The 23545-nt window shown below is 42.0% G+C and overlaps 1 protein-coding gene across 2 annotated transcripts in view; it reads left to right on the plus strand.

The window, feature by feature from the left end:
- The first annotated feature begins 12136 nt into the window (after nucleotides 1-12136).
- LOC143171993 (small glutamine-rich tetratricopeptide repeat-containing protein beta-like) overlaps nucleotides 12137-23545 on the plus strand; it is a 54993-nt gene continuing 43584 nt past the window's right edge. Inside the window, exons 1-2 of one of the 2 annotated variants that reach the window (XM_076361199.1) lie at nucleotides 12137-12232; nucleotides 13491-13617. In XM_076361199.1, the coding sequence (XP_076217314.1) occupies nucleotides 13518-13617 (100 nt within the window). In that variant the 5' untranslated portion in view covers nucleotides 12137-12232; nucleotides 13491-13517. Of the gene's footprint in view, nucleotides 12233-13490; nucleotides 13618-23545 lie in introns of those variants that run through there. The other variant, XM_076361200.1, reaches the window with a different exon arrangement.

Raw genomic sequence — 23545 nt, forward strand, 5'->3', positions numbered from 1 at the left:
GAAAGTATAAAAATGATCTTTGCATAGCAAGATTCTAGTTCAAGAGGTAGTTTATAGTTAACGTTAAAAAAAAAAGGCAACAGACCTTTAATAATTACAGAATATTTTTAGAAGCAAGAACAAAGTCCTTCTTAGAGCCATAGCTTGTCCAAGCAGAACCATACACAGCTGTTATCCTTATCAATTAAGTCTAATTTTAAATAAATCAGAGGTCAGTCTTCTATCTTTTCCATCTAGAGGATGGCCAAGTGCCATCTAATATATTTGCGGACAGAGATAAAACCTTTGGTATTGACAAAAATAGACAGATTAAGTTACCATTCAATCTTCTAAGAAAAACAGAATTACAGTTACTGAAACGCTACATAAACAGACAGTATTTGCATTTTTTAAAATAAGGAATAAAACCCACATAGCGATTTGTAGATTATGAAGACCAAGAACTGCAAAGATGCACACAACAAAGTCACTTGGTTGTGTTTATTATAACAAATAATTTTATATTTATGCAGGATGTCTGCCACATAATTGGCCACGGGAGGAAAACTTCTAGTTGTTACTCACTTGAAAATTTACTCCTTTAATTGTTGTAGATTTTATATAGACAGTTTCACTCTATTGCCAGAAGAGGTACATAAGTTTACTGTAATTATATAAAATCAACTATATTTCAGCTTTAGCAAGCAGAAAAGTTTACATACGTAACTGATCTTAGTTGTGCTGTGGAAGCAATGGCTGCCTTTTCACTAATCTTTTTGACAATACTAAAAAAAAAAAAAAAGTAACATATTTGGATTCATTGCTCCAAGTTAAGAAGATACTGGCTTCAGAAATACAGGCTTCCACCCTCCCACCCCAACAAACCAACATTCAACTTGGTTGTATGAAGGAGAAGGATACAGACTCAGACAACTGACTGAAGTGGGGCTAATAGAAACCCACATAGTCAACAAGATGTCCATCTGGAGAATACAGTAATAGCTCAGTTATATATGAAGTAGTTGCTGAGGGAGATGATAATTTGATAGTAATTAAAAGACAGTTTACATTCAAGGAGTAAAACTTGCTGCAGTGTTTAGTATCATAGGAGGATCTCTGGCTGGCAGAGACTTACTAACTGCCTCCCCATTTCAGTTGCATAACTTAAAAAAAAAAACAACAAACAAAACCACCATACGTTGTTATGGTAATAATGACAACTTACAATTTTCAACCATAACTACAGAAATATAAGAACACAGAGAGAGAGCTTGCTACTAAAAGGGATGTTTACTTAACACTATTTTATATTAAATACCTTTTTCTGTTAACGTTAGCCACTGTACCTGTATTAATTTTTTTGCAAAACCAGTCTGGTATGTGCATAAGTGCTCAGATAGGTTTTGACATACAATGCAGGGAGCAACAAAAAAGGATAGGCAATTTCAGCCTGAAGGAAAAACAAAACAAAAGAGTGAAATGCCAACAATCTGAGACACATGCAGGGCTTCTGTTTGAAGGCAAGACTTTTAATAAAAAGTCTCACTGATCTATAAGAGGAATTCTCTAGAAATAGCCTAGTCAAAATTATTTTTATGCAAGACAAAAATGAAAGACAACATTCCTATCTATGCTTTATCTTGAGAATTTTTTTTCCTTGTTACCACAGTTTCTTCAAATCCTCCATCCCAGTGTAGACAAGATGTTTATTTTTCCCTTCTACTGGCATACAGAAACATCAATATCCAGCATATTGACGATTTAACTCTGAAAATGAAGCCTGAATAAAGACTATTCCTTCCACCTCTGTTCTCTCTCTGATACCAACTCAAATCTGACATTAATAGCTTCTCCACTAGACTACTGAAACTTTGAACCTCATTTAGAAGTTAATGATAAATGAAGCTGCTATCATGAAAGCAAAAGGGTAAGTATTAGCATTCTCAGAATGCATTAGTTTCCCATCCCAAAAATCTACTGAATTCTACCCTGAATCTACAAATCCATTAAAGAACAGTACTTCATTAAGTCATGAACAACTTCCCACTGGACTGCACTATGTCTAGTCTTTCACACATCGCTAGTGCAACTCTTAAACCTCATGAGAGCTGAAGAGGAACCTCCTCAAAAGCAGGTTCAAGGCTCTGAACTTTACCCCCCCCCCCCCCCCCCAAGAATATCAGAAAGAATACAAAATGTGCCAAATTAAGGGTCAAAATAGAAATGAAATAGAATCAAAGAAAAACAACAACCTGAAAAACATAAAAGCTGACAACTATGCTAAAGTGCAAGATATGAAGCAGATATTCTTTTTTAAAGGGAACCTACAGCTTTCTGTAATTCATTAACTTCACCTAGACATGTAGAAAACAGTTGTCACTGACCAGCTGCATATTATCAGAAACAAAACACTAAAATAGTCACAGCACCAACAGATTATATTAATTTCAGCCTGTCCAACGAGTTTAATAATTAAAGTTGGACTGATTTCATGAACTTGAATGCAGGATCCCTGATTGCTCTGATTGCTGCAGAGCACTACTTTTAAATACTAAAAAAAGATTAGGCCACCTGATTTTCTTAGTATGTTGGCTAGTTACATTGAGGAATACACATACAAATTTGACAGCTATATAAAGGACTGCCATAAATGGCAGCAAGTGGTTGTCTGTATCTGTTAGAGACAGGAAAACACAGAACAGAAACTGCCTAGTTTTGAAATGCTGATACCTTGTCTCCTCCTGCTGATACAAGGAAGCAGTCATTTATGTAGATTAATAAATAGTTGGAAGGGACCTACAACGATCAGCTAGTCCAATGGCCTGGCCACTTCAGGGCTGACCAAAAGTTAAAGCACGTCATTAAGGGCATTGTCCAAATGCCTCTTAAACACTGACAGGCTTGGGGCATCGACCACCTCTCTAGGAAGTCTCTTCCAGTGTTTGACCACCCTCTCGGTAAAGAAATGCTTCCTAATGTCCAGTCTAAACCTCCCCTGGCGCAGCTTTGAACCATTCCCATGCGTCCTATCACTGGATCCCAGGGAGAAGAGATCAGCCCCTCCCTCTCCGCTTCCCCTCCTCAGGAAGCTGCAGAGAGCAACGAGGTCGCCCCTCAGCCTCCTTTTCTCCAAACTAGACAACCCCAAAGTCCTTAGCCGCTCCTCATAGGACATGCCTTCCAGCCCTTTCACCAGCTTTGTTGCCCTCCTCTGGACGCGTTCAAGGACCTTCACATCCTTCTTAAATTGTGGGGCCCAGAACTGCACACAGTACTCAAGGTGAGGCCGCACCAACGCTAAATACAGCGGGATAATCACCTCTTTTGACCGGATGGTTATACTGTGTTTGATGCACCCCAGGATGCGGTTTGCCCTCTTGGCTGCCAGGGCACACTGCTGACTCATATTGAGCCTGCTGTCGACCAGCACCCCCAGATCCCTTTCTGCAGGGCTGCTCTCCAGCCACTCCTCTCCCAATCTAGACTTGTGCCTGGCGTTACTCCGTCCTAGGTGCAGAATCCGGCATTTGGACTTGTTAAATTTCATCCCATTAATCATTGCCCAATGCTCCAATCTTTCTAGATCCCTCTGCAAGGCATCTTGTCCCTCAAGAGAATCAACAGCACCTCTCAGTTTGGTATCATCAGCAAACTTGCTAATGGTGTATTCAACTCCTGCATCCAGATTGTTGATAAAAAATATTGAACAGAACTGGCCCTAGAATTGAGCCCTGAGGAATGCCACTGGTGACCGGTTGCCAGCCAGATGTAGCCCCATTCACTACAACCCTTTGAGCCCTGCCCTTCAGCCAGTTCTTCACCCAGCGCACCGTGAACCCACTCATCCCACAGTTGGACAACTTGTCCAGAAGGATGCTGTGAGGGACAGTACCAAAAGCCTTACTAAAATCCGGAAAAACTACATCCACCGCCTTCTCTTCAAAGGCAGTACAAACTTAAGAAAGACCTGTAAGTCTTTCTAACTGACCAAATGAAGGTGGGCTTTCAAAAACCATAACATAACATTTCACATAAAACCAATCACTACATGCAACCATCTTCAAATAACCATTTACACATGTTGTTGCCTCGCTACCAGTCAACCAGATTGTACTTGGGGCCAATGTAACTCACAGCAGATTAATGAAAAACAACATGCAAGTAAAAATATATGCACAGGTGAAATCTTGGCCATTTCTTTCATGGCTTGGCATTTTGTATTCTTTTTCTACATAAAACTGTAAACAAATAAATTCCCCAAACATCATGTATCATACTGCAATAAAATTGATAATTTACTAACTTTGTCTTATTTGCTCAATAAGGAAACAATGCTGAATGTAAAATTAAAGATTAAATAGACTATAAAGAAACAAGAGAGCATAGCTAAAATAGTATGACTGTTTCAAAAATGCTCTGCAACTACACGTGTCATGTTATTAGGAAGAAAATATTACAGTGAATTGTATCACTGAGGGAAACTTTAACTTCCCAGATATAAACTGGAAAATAAATTCTATTAATAATGGTAGGAACCAGATGCAATAGCAAACAGCATACTTCAAAGAGTAACTGAACCAACAAGATGCAATTATTATTTTAGGCTTGCTTTTGGTAAACAGCAGCAACGTTATAAAAGCGCCAATCATTGCTTGGACTGAGCAATCAGAAGTTGATTCAGTTTAAATTAGACAGAAGGATAAACAAATGTAGGTCTGTAAGTCATGTTACATATATACTGCAATTACCCTGTGTGGCCACGGGTAGGCTGTTGCTAATGCCTGAACTGACTAGTTCAAACTGTTTCAGATATTACACTCAATTTTCTGCAGGGCAGTGTAGAATGGTAGACTTATCTAAACAAGCCTGGGTTAAGGATAAGGTCCGTGTTCAGCAGCAGTATTGCCTTAAGATATTCCTCCTCTTTCCTGTTCCTCCCTCTGCTGCTCATTTCTGTCCCTGTACAACACTCTATCAATGACAGCAGCATAACTACTGGTAGGGTCATACTTCAAAAATAGTCAGGACAGCATACAAGTGGAAAAAAATGAAGCAGACCAAAAAAAATGGAGGGGGGGCAGCTTTTTTTCAGCTTATCAGTTCCATCATCTATTTGATGTGTGACTTCAAAACAGTTGTACTGGCATAAATAAAGGATCAAAAGAGTGCCAATAGCCACCTAAGCCTGCACTACTGCTAGAAAATACATATTAAATGCATAGATTTAGTCTAGCAAGAGAGTCTCAAGATGATTGCTGTCATTAAGCATACCAGTTAAATGCCCCAAAGTGAAAAGAGCTATTGATACTAAGAGGCAATACTGACATAAGAACAAATTAAAATAAATTGGTCAGGAATACATGTAAGCTAGAAATTTAAGAGACATTTGTAACCATCAGGGCAGTGAGATTCTGAAACAGCTGCCCAATAAGCATCATGGAAGTAAAAACACCTCAATTTATTTTTTATAACATGGAGCTTGACCAGTTTATAAAATGGATCATATTACTTGGTTACCTAAGGTAGTACAGGACTAGACTTGATCACCCCAATTGTCCCTTCCAGTCCCTATGTTCCTGTGATGTCCTTCAAAATTAAGGCACCTTTATTTACCTTGTATTTTTACTATGAATATCTAACTGGCCTCTGCTAGCAACTTGCACTGGCCTTTTTTTTGGGCGAGTCCTATGGCATCTAATAATGTCAGTGGAATGACATACAGGGCAGACTGAAATATATTATGCATTTGTGTACTGCTTCATCCATCTATGAGAAGTTCAGGAGGAATGGCACAGAAGGTTTGGTTTGGACTTTCAGCTACAACAAAGACTATTATAGAAGCAGCTGTTTTCACAAATTATGGTATTAATCTGCCAATCCCAAAAGCAGTAACAATGATAATTTCTACCAAAAGCAGTGTAAGTTGCATGATAATTTAAAAGTAGCTACTTCTTCAAGAGGATTTTTAAGAAGAAATCAAAGCTTCTAAGTTATAGACTGCAATCATCGCTATTTTTGCTAGAATGCCAGGTAATTTATTTTACCAACAAATCTACAATTTGATTACTTGCTGCTTCTGGAAAATATAAATTTGATTTTACAAATGAGAAGGACCTTTATAATACTCTTACAGCAATACAGTGGCCAACATAACTGCTGCAAAGACAAAGCAACTGAATTTATGGGCTGATTTTTAACTTGTGCAGTAAATATTTTAAACATATTAAACATTTATGTAAGTGTTTTTGTTTAAAAACATTTTCCATGACTGGAACATGCCAAGCAACCCTTTGTAATAGCACACTATTAAAATAAAACAAAAAAGCCACAATCTATGAAGCAGAAGCAGCAAAGGGTAGTACCAGCTTTAGAAAATACAAACACAAAAAACTGCAAGCTTGTGCACAAGACGCTCCTACTAATGATGATCACTTTCTAATACAGCCAAGATTTAAGTCTGCTGTCTCATTTAATTCTCATTACATATGGATAGCTATGATTCCATCCAAGACTCTTTAATGGTATTTCTAGTTTTCAAATTAGTTACAATGACACTGTTTAGGGGAAGACTAATAAGTACAATTTTACAGAATAATAAAATGTATTTACAAATGTATTTCTGGGAAACATATATACACATAGGTTTATTGTACTTGCTCATAGTTCTGACAATTCCATGTAGCCACACAAAATTCAGAGTATATCAGCTTCACGTAGGATGGAAAACTATATTCTCTACTGACAAGAGGTCTGGGATAACAGCTTCAGGGGTAAAGTGGGAACCAAGACAGGAGATTTTAAAAGAGAGGGAGAGATTAAGATGATTTAGTCATCTTCTAGTTTTTAAATACTCTAAGGGCAAATAAATACAAAGATGCTTTTCTTGCTGCACCTTATGTACACTTCGGGGGGCATTCCTATGGATATAAATAAGAGCAGATTTGCAAATCACAACGAACACAATGAACTTATTTTTTAAGCAGTAATTTACTGTATGAAGCTTTGTAAAAGCTGCTAATTGAAAAATAAGATCAGCAAGATCATTTTGGTCTTTCTATTTTTTTGAAATAGTAGATCTTAGTTAAACAACGCTTCCTAGTCTTACAGGCTGTGGGAGAACCAGCGCTACATGCTGGAAGCCAGCATTGCGTATGTGAAGACCATATTCATCAGGTAACTGCAATCAACATTCACAGGGCCTCAATACTTCGACTCCACCTAGCGGCCTTGTTTAAAAAAAAAAAAAAAAAAGGGACAGACACGTCCCATTAAGGCAATATAAAAACTGACAGTTTCCCTGAGGACAAATTATTTAATACTTGAATAATATGCCATATGTTGGTGTTTCCCTGAAAGTAAGACTCAAGTGCTACCAAACATATATAAATGATAGCAGACAGGCATGGTTTAAGTAAAGCTTTAACAGCCAAGCTTCATAGTCAGTGGAACATAAGACTTTTTTTTTTTTTCCTTCTTTAAATAAAGAAGTTAAAAAGCATTTCAGAAACAAACCACAATGAATATTCAGCAGCATCTAATATAATGTAAGATATACTGCAGTCGGTCTGTGTTCTCAGGATGGATTTTAACACAGAAATTTAATAGGCTAAGATCTTTGTACTATTTAGATAACCTTAATTCTTGCTTGAATTTTAAATATATCTCCATATTGTTTCAGTTTTGACTCAGTTTCAGACAAGAAGTAAATTGTGTATTTTGTAGTAAAGCAAGGACAAAAATCAAGCAAAGTAAGCAAAGGACTGAGTAACCCAAGGCAAAACCAAGAATAAGTTAAAAAAATTTTTTTTTTTTTTTAAAAAGAGAGAAGTCTAAGACAGAACAAACAAAGTATAGTTAAATAGTTCAAAGCTAATCACAGGGCAACACTATTTCAATTGAGCTAAAGGAATGAGACCACAGCCCCAAAATATGTCATCATTTTTTCCTGCTGGACAAACACATTTCAAGTCCTTGTTACAGTTCGCTTCTCAGTCCTTTCACCCATTTGGCTCTTGACAGTGTCTGGAACGGTGAATACACGCCTTGAATTCTTGGGCCATTTTCCTTAGAAAAGTACTTGGCTCTGTGTCAGGACTGTGTTTGGCACAGACAGATCTCACTATGGCAAGAGGATAGCATGTTTAGTACTTCCTAATAAAGCTCCATAACTGCCATTAGAAACTGTTTTTTTCTTAAGCTGCGTTTGAAGGAATAGGAGACAATCTAGCACCTTTTAACACTAAACCATTAATTTTGTCACTACACCTTTCAGGAAAAAAAGGATTCTCTGCAACTTAGTTCACTATAAGCTCTACATTGATCATACTCCTATAATAGATATACTTTTAGCTCTTCAGATCCATGTGAGCAAGTCAAAAAAGCTGCAAGTCATACAAACATTTTTAAATCTTTATTGATACATATATTACCCTCAGTGCTGCTTTTACGATCTTACTATCTGGCAACAAATGCTTACTGGTTTCTCTGATACAATTAACATCAACAGCAAAGTAATTGAAAAAGGCACTCTGTGGCAACTAACAGAAAATCCAGACCTTAAGTAGGAACTCATACATGCACATAACGTTACACTGTACTTGCACCCTCTCCCTTCCCCCCCGACCTCCTCCAACAGTCTTTAAACAAAAGGAATTTGGAAACTGGTGTGACTGACTTTCATAAGAGGAGGTGATTTCCACACAGTAGTCTGGAGTGGACCATATAGAAGTGTCAGGGTACTGTTTCTGCAGAGTGTCTGATCTCTTCTCTCCTAAAATTATGGTACCCATGGTTCTAGGAAAAAAAGAAAGAAAGAAAAAACCAAACAAACCAAACCCCAAACTTACTAGGACTGCTAAACTAGGCTTCAAACCCATTCTGTGAACTGAATCCATTCTGTGTCACAGCAAACCTCCATCACAGCACACCTTGCTTAGAAGATTGAGGAAGGAAGTTGAGAGACTTTTCAATACTCGCATGCAGACAATAAGTGTACTACACAGTTTAATGCAGGAGGTGCTCATTAGGGTTATCTTATTGTTTAGTTCTACCATCAGGTGAACCATGCAATACACAGTGGAAAAAAAATACTGGTTTTAAAGGCCCTACAGCTCTCTCCGGTGCTGCTGCATAAGCATACATCTATCATGCCAGCAATATAAACAGCAGGTAAAGTGCATGCTATTTAGTGCAAACACCACACACTATTACTGCCAGGATAGTTCAGTACTTGAATGCAACCAGCTAATGCATGAAAAACAGCTTGTTGACTCCAACTAAAAAAAAAAAAAAAGAAGTGGTGCTGCAGGACAGAGAAAACTATTAAGGAAGGTTTGTAAACACAAAAGGTTTCTTTGATTTACACCCACAGTTAATCAGTTCAGCCTGTACCATGGTAATGCCCTTTGATTTCCCATTGATCTTAAGTCTCATACAGTCAAAGCAATGAGAAATGTTCTTTGCCATCACTAGTTAGTTGGAAAACTCTATGCCTTCATGGCAGATGATGACTTAATCTTCCTTACGTGCACCACTTTAAGTCACTGTTCTTCTTGGGAAGACAGTGCATTATAGCATGCCATGATTGCTTCAATGCTTGCAAAATCACCCCAAAAAACTGCTGCTGCAGTACACAGAGGAGGTTGTGCAGTCCACGGAGCACAGAGAAAGGGAAAAATTTTCCAAGTGTCCTGTCTGGCCCTTGCCATTGCTGAGGTGTTGGACTGGATAGTTTAATGAAAGTATATACACACACTCTACAGTGATAAGTATGATATAAGAAAGCGACTATAGAAGTTCTTCCTGTTTCTTTGCCTTCCAATGCCATTCCCTGCTCCTCCTGCCTCTTTTCCCCAGCCCCAGTTTCTTGCTGGTTTACTTCCTCCTCAAGAGAAAAGCCAGTGTTCAGAGTTTTTCCAGAGTCCGCGTATGTATATTTTCCTATTCAAAACCCGATTTTGAAAGAAAGACTCCAGAATTCTTGAAGCCTAGAAAGTTATTTTAGGACACTGAAATTAAATAAGTCACACTGCTTTTATTCAGATTTTTTCCATTACTAAGAATATCTATACACAGACTGCTGTGCTAATTTAATTAATCTACATTTTAGCCTTTTTCCATGCATTTTGTTGAAATAAATGTTAATCTTCAAATCTTTTGGATTCTAATAGGAAAGGTATTTAACTGGAAATAGCCTCCTTCACAAAAGCTGCCTATTTTAACCAAAAGAATCAAACTTTCAGTGTCGTTTTATTCAACATAAGACATGCTTCTTGAAACTTGCTAAGAACTGTCATTTTTATCTCACGTTAAGATGCCTGTGACCATTTGCTTAACTTTTTAAAGTTAGAGGTCACCATTTGGCATTCAAGATCACTCTCTTTTGCGAAATAATTATTTGGGCACACTCAAATGATGACTGACAGAAAAAAAAGAAATCACAATTAACAAACTGCAATGATCATTTCCAGCTGTACTTACAAGCGATGAAAAAAAATATTTAAATCAATACCCAATACTTTATTATTACTTAAGGAGGTATCTTTAGTTTCCAAATGCAAATTGCAAACAAAGATAGACCTTTTAATTTTTTTTCTAAAGAAAAAAACCCTTTCATCATTCAAACACTTCCTTTCCTTTTTTTGTTTGAAAAATCTGTAGGACAAACAAGGACAGTCAACACAAAACATGGAGAACAGTGAAAACAACTATAGAAAAAGAACGTAAATGTATATTGGGAAGAAAAAAAATAGTTGTGCACTTTATTTGACAACAGTAAATTGATCAATTCATTTACAACAGCAGGAGCTTTATGAAAAGATTCTGAATCTTATTTTCTAACTGCTAGTACCCCTCAATCCTAGTTCTACCTGAACAAAGGCTGTGAAATGAGACAGAAATGGTACATTTTATGCAATAAGTACATAATTGTCATTTCTCAAAAGTCCACAAAAGGTAACCATCTTCTTCATTTTACACTCAAATTCAGCTCCATTCTCATCACCACAACATATTTACATTGTGACCTTTCAACTATTTCCATATTCTCTATTAAATCTGGTCCTTTGCTTATGTTCTTCTGTCCTCTCAATTTCTCCAGTGATGCTAATTTCAGGTTCTCATTTGTCTAGTTCATCTAGTACTGCCTACAAGCCTTCTTCCACACTGGTTTTCTGGGTCCATTTAGACCTAGTATTCATTTCAGATAAAACAATTACCACCTTGTTTTAAAACTGATAATATATTTGTACTCATCTCATCTCTCACATAATGTTAAATAGCGACACGCCTTTTTATAAAGCTATTAAGAACACATTGCCCCGTCTTGCTTCACACATACCTTGCTGAAAAGCCCCGCTGCTATAGCCTTAGACCTCACTCTATTGCTTTCCTGCCCGTTTCTCCTGCGGTACATCCGATACTCGGTGCAAGAATTGTAAGGGAGAGACCTCACCTCACCCGCACTGTCCACCTGGAAGCTGTACATAATGGTGGTTATTTCAGGGAAGGCGGACTGCGGGAAACACACCAAGACCTAAGGAAATAAACCCCGCAGGATGTAAAATTTCCTGCCCTATTGTTTGCCTGGCCCCTCGGAGCACGCGCCGCACACCTGCAGCCCACCTCCCGGCCCGCCCCATCTCACCTCACCCCGCAGGCGAGCGGGCATTTCTCTCCTCAGAGCTGCTTAGCAGCTCCCTCCTCAGCCCGGCCGCACGGGGGTCAGCCAGACCCCACCACCGCGTCAGGACGCCCGGCCACAGCCCAGGCCCATCTCCCTAAGGGATGAAGATCTCCCTGTCAGCCACGGGCGGCTCAGGGCTCTCACAGCTTCCAGACAGGCAGCTCCCGCACCAGAGACCACCTGCCGCGGCTAGCCATAAGGCGCCCCCCTCCCCTCCGCGCCTACCCGCGAGCCACGCCTGCGCACAGAGCCAGCATAAGAAGGACGACGCGAATGGAGACGGGGTCGGAGAAGGAAGGGGTAGCTTCACTCCAGCTGCCGCGGGCATAGCCCGCCGACTTGCGCATCCGCCTCCTCACGCCCTTCCCGCTGCTACCGAGCGAGCGCGTGCCCGCCGCGAGCACGCGCAGCCACCGCACATGCCCTTCCCCCCCCCGCTTTCTTTCTCCCGCCGCGGGGGCGCGCGCGCTCGCCCTCACGCCCCTTTTCTCTCACGCCCCTTTTCTCTCCCACCTAGCGGCGGCGCTGACTGGGACGGTTTTTGTTGCAGGGTTAGCTGCGTCTCGCACGGTAAGGGTGATGCCCTGTCTCCGTAGGGAGCCCCGCTCTGCGGGGGTGGGGAGGTTGCACGCCTTCTCCCCGGAGCCCCTCGTCCCCGGAGCTCGGGGATGACGGGGCAGATCGGGCCCCGTCCGGGCGCTCGCTGGGCCCGAGGCGGCAGGAGGGGCTGGGCGGCGCGGCCGCTGTCCCTGCGGTGCCGAGCGGCCCCGCGCCCGGGCCTGCCGCGGGACCGGGAGGTGGACGCGGGGGGGGGGATGGCGGGCGGATCGTGGCCCCCGGCTTTGCCCGTGGGGACCCGCCCGAGCTAGCGGGGCCCCGTGCTGCCCGTCTGGTGGGGCCTCTCGGCGAGGAGTGGGGCATGGTGGCGGCCGCTTCCTCGACCCTTCTGTGCGGGAAGCCCAAATATGGCGGGCACTGCCGCTGTGCACCTCCGGTAGCCTCCCCGCGGTGGTGGTTGCTCGGCGTGGGTTTGGCTGCACATCGGTTTGCTCGGGGGTTGTAGAGGGAAAATAACTTAGCGAGGGTTGGCCCTGGTCTTGTCATTCATTTTATGCTCTTTTTTTAACCTGCTTCCCCGACGACTGGATAAGGTTATGCCCTTTTAAATCGAAACGGTTTAAGGAAAAATAACTCAGAAAATTGGAACTAAAATTTTCCTCGAAGTTATGTAACTCCTAGCTGATGCTGAATGCAAATCAGACTGAGCCAGTAGTGTCACTAATCACAAGCGTGCACTGAGGTCACAGCGTTCCAGTTTTTTGTCCAAAGTGAATATAAACCATTCAGCAGCACAATATCAGAAAATAGAATAGCTTTTATTAAAGCATGTTTCATTATGTCATTATATTTATCAATGCAGCTTTTTAAACAATCATTTCTTAAGCATGTGTTCCTGCTTCAAAGTGCATGTGTCTTAGAAATAAAATCCAAACTATGTCCTTCAGGAAAAAAAGTTGCTAAATTATCCTCGATGAACTCTCCCACAGGAGTGAATCTCGGGAAATATCTGCTCTTTTGCTGATAGTTAAATTAAATGATTACGGGAGTTCTCTATAATCCATACAATTTAACGACTTGTTTCAAGGCATCGCTGCTTTAGGCTTTCTGGTGAAGGATAAGTTTTTGTGTATTGTGTGTACTTCTTACTGAGGTCAGTGGGAGGATGGAATACTCAAGGAATTCACGGATGGGCCCAAAGCATGTGTCCTGTCATATTCTAAAGCTTTTCTTCATTTTTTTTGAAATAAGAAATCCTATCCTTTTTAAGACATAGGAGAAACTCATCAATTTCAAAATGTCATCAGTCAAACGCTTGGTTTATGCAGTCATCCATTTCTTGAGAGAGCAGCGTCAGATGCATACTTTCACTCCAGATGAACAAGAAAGTTTGGAAGGTAAGTGATAAAGGTGCTAATGCATGGGTAGGTATTATACATACATATGTTAAATTGCTTGATGTATATTATCATAGAAAGTAACTGGAGTGACCTAACTGAAACTGCCACCACGTATCTGTGAATAAGATCACGATCTTAATATTTCTGAGATTATTAATTTTAAAACATCTCTCATTTAAAAAATGTTCTAAAGTTATGAAATTTGTACTACCTTAATTTTGAGCAACAGGTACTTTGAGTTACATCAAGTTAGGCAGTGCCATAATGCAGACTTATGGGATGATTTGTGTATGTGTCCCATAACTTTTTGCTAGCTGATTCTTTTTCACTTTGCTTCTATGTTTGGTTTCTTTCTGCATTTTGTGTGTGATGGTAGCTGTGCTGGCCATGGAGGAAGTAAAACAATTACCATATATTGGTTTTGGTATATGGGAAGAACTCATGTTTCATACATGCAAGAATTCCGTGTAATTTATGAGGGAAAGCTAAGAGATCCTAAGAACATGGAAAATAAATTATTTGCATTGCTTTTTCACTTGAATAGTGATTCCAAAGAGCACGTGGTAGTGAATATTTTCAGTATGGTGTAGTTTCTATTAACAGAAGACATAGCTACAGAAAGATGGGCTTCTGTGTGTATTACTCTGTTGACAGACATTCATTAAGTCTTTGTAACTTCATAGTATCTATCTTTCTCCTTCATATTGCTCTCGTTCCTTTTCCCAAATTCCTGGAGACTTCATGGGAGGTGGTATCACAATGTGGAATTAAGCAAGAGAAGAACAAAGAGTCTTAATTCTGCAATGAGCTTTTCATAGAATCTGCTTAAAAGACCTGTGCACTGTTTCAAACAGTCTTTGGTTGTATGATTCAACCAGAGGAGGAATTTGGAGGTAAGAGGGGGAAGTCTAGGACCAGCAGTGCAATAAACAACATCCAGGCAGTTGATCATTGAGTTACCTGAAATCTGAGGTGTGGGGAGTGGACTTTCTACAGGTGCAAAGCAAGTCCTGCTTCTCAGAGGCATAAACTTAAAAAGATAAAGCTGGAATGTTCTTCCTTCCAGTGTCTATTGATTCTACAGTGCAGTTGTTCACTAATGTAAGCAAGAAAGAAATATTTGTACCATGATATTCAAAGGATATTTCCAAAAGAATAAAAACCAAAAGATTTAGTTTTACATCAGAATCTGGAGCATTTTGTAGATTTGAAAAGTGGTAGTCATCTATGAATTTAACCTGTATCAGGTTATGATGGTGTTTAGCTCATAAAAGAAAGCAATGTTTTTGGAAATCCATATAATGAGAAATTAAGATATTCCTTTTGTTTTTATAATGAAACTGATAAACATTGGGTTGTGACTATGAAGGTTTACCTGATTACATGTCTTAGAGCAGCCTTAGCCAATGTCTATATGAAGGTATGAACAATTTTAAGATTCTATTTTCTGAACAAAAAATATTATAAAACTTCAGTTGTGCTTAAATGCTGATGTAAAAAATACCATTTTAATACAGGTATGAAATCCTAATTTTAGAGCTGTACCTTGCCAAAAGTATGGTACCATATGCTATGTGTTAGAGGATCAGAGGCGGGCATTCTGAATAATTGACTCATTTTAGTTGTGCAAAATATCTTTAGTGCATGTGGAATAGCAATAGCCCAAGTCCCATCCATTGAAGTGGTTAATGTTAGGTGGAGACATAAGGGATTAAAGAATTTGACTGATGTTTTTCATTGGTACCTTATGTACCTTCTTGGTGTCTATGAAAAGATTAAAAAAAACCCACTGTATGATTAAATGTATGTGCCAAGAAGTAATTTAAATAGTTTCCATTCCCCAGAAAACAACAAAAAGCTAGAACATTACAAATAAAATTTAGACTTTATCAAAATAGAAGTCTAGCATGTATTCAAACTCCATTTATATTGATAACCTGCATTCTGCATGTTTGAATTATAAAATTATGTCAATGATAGTGTAAATTTCCTCTAGGAATTTTGTACTTACTTGATGAATAAAAATGTCTTAATTTGAGAAAACAGAGTAATTGGAAGGTAGACTGGAGAAATATATTCCCAACAATCTAGGATCTAGAGCAGTGATATAGATCTCTGGTGGTTAATGCTCAAACCTATTGTATGAACTAGCAACTTCACTTCTTTCAAGTTATATTTTAGATAGTATGTTTAAATGGCAGTTATTTCCCTTTCCTGTTTACAGTTTCTAGGTTTTTTTCTTGTCTATAACACCTATTTCTGTGGGATTAAAGCAGAAACTCCCTACAACGTGCACAAGGCTGTGATTCTTTTTTTTTTTTTTTTTTCTTTTTTTCTGACTTCTGAGATCAGTATACCACAATGAATTTCTCTAAGGCAGTGTTTCCAAAACTGTGGGATGCACCCCTTAAGGTGAGGTATGCATGTAATACTTGAGATGGGGGAAGGTTATGCATAAGATGAAGCAAGATGATATCAAGTATTAAAGGGCCCTCAGCAGCCCAATTAATATTCATTATTCAGTGATCAACAGCCTGCATGTGTTCTGTGATGCCTTGATGTTGCTTGCAGCTTGTGCAAAAGATCCTTGAGCTGTGTGGCGCTGGGGATGCTGAGCTGGGCTCCAGCATAGCCCAGGTGCTCTTGTTGCCAGGTAGTAGGTGTCTGTGTGAGCCCCGGCTGTTCAGCAGGGAGGTAGGTATCTGTACTGGTTTGCAAGGTGGTCAGTACAAGCTTCAGCAACTGCCTAGGCCTCGGAAAGCGTGTGTGATGATGGAGGTAATAGGGAGAACAGATAGCTTTGGCCTCTGAAATCACACACAGGAAAAATCTTAGATTAATAGCTCATGTAGTGCAGCAAGTCTTTCCCAACTTACTGATGACTTTGAGCTTGTGGCAGTTGATAGTGCCTCACTTTGGTAATGAGATGCTGGCAGTCGGGTCTCGAGACACTTTTCAGACAAAAACAAATCTTCGCCCCTTTGACTTTACTCGGGCCAGGTTTTTATTTCATGTTAAAACAGGGTAGTTACTGATCTTGTCACAACTTAATACATCCTCTGATTTGGAAAAGCTTCAGCTTTGGCTATGTTTCTATTGTTGGCTTGCATGTTAAGCAGTGGTTATTATTCTAACCTATGGATTCATCCCATAAGAGCTCCTAATTTTGTTATGCCTGTGATAGATGATAAGGATTATAAATTCAGTTTTTCAGTTAAAGGAGAAATGTGGGAGTTCACTGTAACAACTGATTATTTAATAGAAATGCTTACTGGTAATAATACTATACTCAGGATTATTTTATTTAAGTGTAATTTGCACTACTGCACTTTGTAAAACTCTCCTGTATGATAGAGAGTTGGTGTCACAGACTTAATGCCTTGAGAAAGATAAAGGAGGGGGTTCTATTTTATATTTATGCAAAACTAAGAATGAGGTGAGGCATTCAGGAAAGGGAATGCCTTCAGGTGAAAATAAGTTTGAGGGAAAAATTGGTAAGTATACTATAGGCAGTGGCTTTCTATTAAGTCATATAAGGAAAAACAAGATAGGTAATTCCATTGATTTTATTATAAGCCTGGTAAGAAGTACTAATAATATATAATTCAGAATTCAGCATAATCAGTACTCACTTGACTATAAATAAGTCTTTCTACATATATCCTGGTTTCGGCAGGGACAGTTAATTTCCTTCCTAGTAGCTGGTACAATGTTGTGTTTTGGATTTAGGATGAGAACAAAGTTGATAACACACCGATGTTTTAGTTGTTGCTAGGTAATGCTTACACTAGCCAAGGACTTTTTAGTTTCCCATGCTCTATCGACTGAGAAGGCTGCAGGTGCACAAGAAGCTGGGAGGGGCCACAGCCAAACTGGCCAAAGGGACATTCCATACCATGTGACGTCATGCTCAGTACATAAACTGGGGAAAGCTGGCCGGGGGGGCCGCTGCTCGGGGACTGGCTGGGCATCGGTCGGCGGGTGGTGAGCAATTGCATTGTGCATCACTTGCTTTGTGTATTATTATTATTATTATTATCATATTATTATTATCATCATAATTTTATTTCAATTATTAAACTGTTTTTATCTCAACCCACGAGTTTTTCTCACTTGTGCTCTTCCAATTCTCTCCCCCATCCCACCGGGGGCGGGGGGAGTGAGCGAGCGGCTGCGTGGTGCCCAGTTGCTGACTGAGGTTAGACCACGACAGTCCTTTTTGGCGCCCAACGTGGGGCAACGAAGGGTTCGAGATAATAACAGATTAACCGGAGTGTATTAAGGAACTTATATCTGTTAATAGTTGTGGGTCACAATGTTGGTTTCTCTGTTCTCGATATTGATTTGTATAATCTGCATCGCGTTCTTTTTCCTGCTGTACATGTTAGATTGGTGTTGGGTTTTGCAGTTTGCTGTGGTCTGCAGTGAGCAGTGATGCTCTGCTTGTGAGGTCTGTTTTTAGAACATTGACCTTGACCTTAGTGTGGTATGTAAACATCGCAATGAAGCCGTTACTGTACCACGGAGACCATTTCGTGGAGACAACTAGCAATTGCAGTAACTTTTCTGAGAGTTTTTTTACGGAGGAAATACAGAATGGCAGGGTCACTACCTTCTTCTATGATGTTTCCTCCTTCATTACAGTAACATTTCAGTATTTTGAACATCCTTGGGCAGTTAAGATACTTCCATTAATACTTCTTGGGAATATTGTTTCGATTTTGTCTAAAGTTGGTAAGCAATTGAAGAATATCATCCAGAGATCTGCCCCAAGGCTGGATAGTTATGAGTGGCAGGGTGTGTGGGACAAGATGGGCAAGTACCTAGGCCAATGGGCACCCCCAGTGTTTTGGAACTTCACCCCTGAGCAAGTGCAGAATCCTGAAAAGTTACTAGAATATTTGGACAAAGTATACTGTCACCCTGGCAACTCCAGAGAGATGCAGATCATTGCAACGTGCTGGGGCCTGGCCCGTGCCTACCGAGCCCTGTTCAACACCATTCAGTACCCTCAAAGGGAAGCGAAGGTCTCTGGCTCTGACAGTAAAATGACACGCCCTGTGGCCACTCAGACCCCGGCGACAGGCCCTGTGGCTGAACCAAAGAACCAGCCTGTGCCGGTATCAGTCGCCCCTGTACACAAGAAGAAATCTTGGAAGTGGAAGTCGGCTCGTTTAGTAAGGGAGGAAGAAGCTTCTTCTAAAAGGGGGCTGGAGGAAGAAGTGTACGAGACAGACGACCCTAGAGAAGGGCCATTACGAGAACAGGAGGAGAAGAGATGGCCGCTGATCGGGGAGGAGAAAGAGGAAGAACTCATAAATGAGGCAGTAACCACCCAATCTCTATCCCTGAGTGAGCTGCGAGATATACGAAAAGATTTCAGCCGTCGTCCAGGCGAGCATATTGTCACCTGGCTGCTCCGATGCTCGGATAATGGGGCCAGTAGCCTAGAATTAGAGGGTAGGGAAGCCAAGCAGCTGGGATCCCTTTCCAGGGAAGGGGGCATTGACAAAGCAATTGGAAAAGGGACACGAGTCCTCAGCCTTTGGAGGCGACTCTTGTCAAGCGTGAAGGAAAGATATCCCTTTAAGGAAGATGTCATATGTCGCCCAAGCAAGTGGACCACCATGGAGAAGGGTATCCAGTTTCTGAGAGAATTAGCTGTGCTGGAGGTGATTTATGGTGACCTGAGCAATGAACAACTATCCAAAGATCCAGATGCAGTCAAGTGCACATGACCCATGTGGCGGAAGTTTATAAGGAGCGCACCATCGTCATATGCCAATTCATTGGCAGTGATGACCTGGAAAGATGGAGAGGAACAAACAGTGGATGAATTGGCTAGTCAACTCCGGCAATATGAGGAAAGTCTCTCTTCCTCCCTCATCTCGGCTGTGGAGAAACTGTCCCGGGAGAACCAGCAACTCAGAGAGGATAGGTCCTACTCCCCACCTGTACGGACCAGTATCTCGGCTATTAGGAGTCAGCGTTCTTTTGCTCAAGAGAGAGAATATAAAGGGTACGCACCACGGGGCACCCTATGGTTTTACCTGCGTGACCACGGAGAGGACATGAGGAAGTGGGATGGAAAACCTACCGCAGCAGCCCTAGGGGCACTGGTACATGAATTTCAAGGGAAAACAATCACAAAAGGGCGTTCTTCCAGGAAAATTGCTCCAGTTTCCAGCAGGCAGTTCCCCAGAGAGAGTAGAAGGTCTGATCTTACTCCAGAAACTTCTGACTCATATGTACGAGAAGTGAGAAACGAGTACTGTGATGAGGACTAGAGGGGCCCTGCCTCCAGCCAGGGGGAGGAAAGGGACAACCGGGTTGACTGGACTGTGTGGATTCGGTGGCCTGGCGCATCAGACCCACAGGAGTATAAGGCTCTAGTAGACACCGGTGCACAGTGTACCCTAATGCCATCAAGCTACATAGGGGCAGAACCCATCTGTATTTCTGGGGTGACAGGGGGATCCCAACAGCTAACTATATTGGAGGCCAAAGTAAGTAACTGGGAATGAGTGGCAGAAGCCCCCCATTGTGACTGGCCCAGAGGCTCCGTGCATCCTTGGCATAGACTACCTCAGGAGAGGGTATTTCAAGGACCCAAAAGGGTACCGGTGGGCTTTTGGTATAGCTGCCTTGGAGATGGAAGAAATTAAACAGCTGTCCACCCTGCCCGGTATCTCGAAGAACCCCTCTGTTGTGGGGTTGCTGAAGGTCGAAGACCAACAGGTGCCAATCGCTACCACCACAGTGCACCGGCGGCAATATCGCACCAACCGAGACTCCTTGATTCCCATCCATGAGCTGATTCATCGACTGGAGAGCCAAGGAGTGATCAGCAAGACTCGCTCACCCTTTAACAGTCCCATATGGCCAGTGCGGAAGTCTAATGGAGAGTGGAGACTAACAGTAGGCTATCGTGGCCTAAATGAAGTCACGCCACCGCTGAGTGCTGCCGTGCCGGACATGCTAGAACTTCAATACGAACTGGAGTCAAAGGCAGCCAAGTGGTATGCCAGAATTGATATTGCCAATGCGTTTTTCTCAATCCCTTTGGCAGCGGAGTGCAGGCCACAGTTTGCTTTCACTTGGAGGGGTGTTCAGTACACCTGGAACCGACTGCCTTAGGGGTGGAAACACAGCCCCACCATTTGCCATGGACTGATCCAGACTGCACTGGAACAGGGTGAGGCTCCAGAACACCTGCAATACATTGATGACATCATCGTGTGGGGCAACACAGCAGGAGAAGTTTTTGAAAAAGGGAAGGAAATAGTCCAAATCCTGCTGAAGGCTGGTTTTGCCATAAAACAAAGTAAGGTCAAGGGACCTGCACAGGAGATCCAGTTTTTAGGAATAAAATGGCAAGATGGACGTCGTCAGATCCCAATGGATGTGATCAACAAAATAACAGCCATGTCTCCACCAACTAGCAAAAAGGAAACACAAGCTTTCTTAGGCGTCGTGGGTTTTTGGAGAATGCATATTCCAAATTACAGTCTGATTGTAAGCCCCCTCTATATCAAGTGACCCAGAAGAAGAACGATTTCATAATGGGGCCCTGAGCAACGACAAGCTTTTGAACAAATTAAACGGGAGATAGTTCACGCAGTAGCCCTGGGGCCAGTCCGGGCAGGACAAGATGTCAAAAATGTGCTCTACACCGCAGCCGGGGAGAATGGCCCTACCTGGAGCCTCTGGCAGAAAGCACCAGGGGAGACTCGAGGTCGACCCCTAGGGTTTTGGAGTCGGGGACACAGAGGATCCGAGGCCCGCTATACTCCAACTGAAAAAGAGATATTAGCAGCCTATGAAGGGGTTCGAGCTGCTTCGGAAGTGGTTGGTACTGAAGCACAGCTCCTCCTGGCACCCCGACTGCCGGTGCTGGGCTGGATGTTCAAAGGGAGGGTCCCCTGTCCACATCATGCAACTGATGCTACGTGGAGGAAGTGGGTCACACTGATCACACAACGGGCTTGAATAGGAAACCCCAGTCGCCCAGGAATCCTGGAAGTGATCATGGATTGGCCAGAGGGCAAAGATTTTGGAATATGGCCAGAGGAGGAGGTGACACGTGCTGAGGAGGTCCCAATGTATAATGAACTACCAGAAAATGAGAAGCAATATGCCCTGTTCACTGATGGGTCCTGTCGTCTTGTGGGAAAGCATCGGAGGTGGAAAGCTGCTGTATGGAGTCCTATGCGACAAGTTGTAGAAACTGCTGAAGGACAAGGTGAATCGAGCCAATTTGCAGAAGTAAAGGCCATCCAGCTGGCTTTAGACATTGCTGATCGAGAAAAGTGGCCAGTGCTCTATCTCTCTACTGACTCATGGATGGTGGCAAATGCCCTGTGGGGGTGGTTGCAGCAATGGAAGCAGAGCAACTGGCAGCGCAGAGGCAAACCCATCTGGGCTGCCGCACTGTGGCAAGATATTGCTGCCCGGGTGGAGAACCTGGTTGTAAAAGTCCGTCACGTAGATGCTCACGTACCCAAGAGTCGGGCCACTGAAGAACATCAAAACAACCAGCAGGTGGATCAGGCTGCTAAGATTGAAGTGGCTCAGGTGGATCTGGACTGGCTACAGAAGGGTGAGTTATTTCTAGCTCGGTGGGCCCATGACACCTCAGGTCACCAAGGAAGAGATGCAACATACAGATGGGCTCGTGATCGAGGGGTGGACTTGACCATGGACACTATTGCGCAGGTTATCCATGAATGTGAAACATGCGCTGCAATCAAGCAAGCCAAGTGGTTAAAGCCCCTCTGATATGGAGGCCGATGGCTGAAATATCAATATGGGGAGGCCTGGCAGATCGATTATATCACACTCCCACAAACCCGCCAAGGCAAGCGCCACGTGCTTACAATGGTGGAGGCAACCACCGGATGGCTGGAAACATATCCTGTGCCCCATGCCACTGCCCGGAACACTGTTCTGGGCCTTGAAAAGCAAGTCCTATGGCAACATGGCACCCCAGAAAGAATTGAGTCAGACAATGGGACTCATTTCCGAAACAACCTCATAGACACCTGGGCCAAGGAGCACGGCTTTGAGTGGGTATATCACATCCCCTGTCATGCACCAGCCTCTGGGAAAATTGAACGATACAATGGACTGTTAAAGACTACACTGAGAGCAGTGGGTGGCAGGACATTCAAACACTGGGATACCCATTTAGCAAAGGCCACCTGGTTAGTCAACACGAGGGGATCTGCCAATGGAGCTGGCCCTGCCCAGTCAGAACTTTTACGTACTGTAGATGGGAATAAAGTCCCTGTAGTGCACATAAGAACTATGCTGGGGAAGACAGTTTGGGTTATTCCTGCCTCGGGCAAAGGCAAACCCATCCGTGGGATTGCTTTTGCTCAAGGACCTGTGTGCACTTGGTGGATAATGCGGAAGGATGGGGAAGTCCGATGTGTACCTCAAGGGGATTTGATTTTGGGTGAGAATAGCCAATGATCTGAATTATGTGATGTTAAGTACTAATTATAGTTATAATAGTTATACTAATAATGCACAGATATACTAATCATACTAATAATATTATATGCCACACTAATGTTATTACAATAAGAATCACCCAGACTAATGAATAATAACTTCAGTGAAACCAAGCAAAGCACAGTGATGATGGTACCAGAACTGACTTCAACATGAAACAGTCCAACACCACATACCATCTCCATTTTTCCTGCCCTGGAAGATTATTATGACAGATGGAGCCCGAAGTCATGGACTAAATGAACTCACCGAACGTTTTAGAGGGATGGCCCATAGACTAAGGGAATGATATCTCTGTGTGTGTGTGTGTGTGTATATTGAAAAAAAGGGTGTGGTGATTAATGAAAACCGGCTGCGTGGTGCTTGGTTGCTGACTGAGGTTAAACCACGACAACATAGCAGGAGACAA

The sequence above is a fragment of the Aptenodytes patagonicus genome, chromosome W, assembly GCF_965638725.1.
Source record: "Aptenodytes patagonicus chromosome W, bAptPat1.pri.cur, whole genome shotgun sequence".
Lineage (NCBI taxonomy): Eukaryota > Metazoa > Chordata > Aves > Sphenisciformes > Spheniscidae > Aptenodytes > Aptenodytes patagonicus.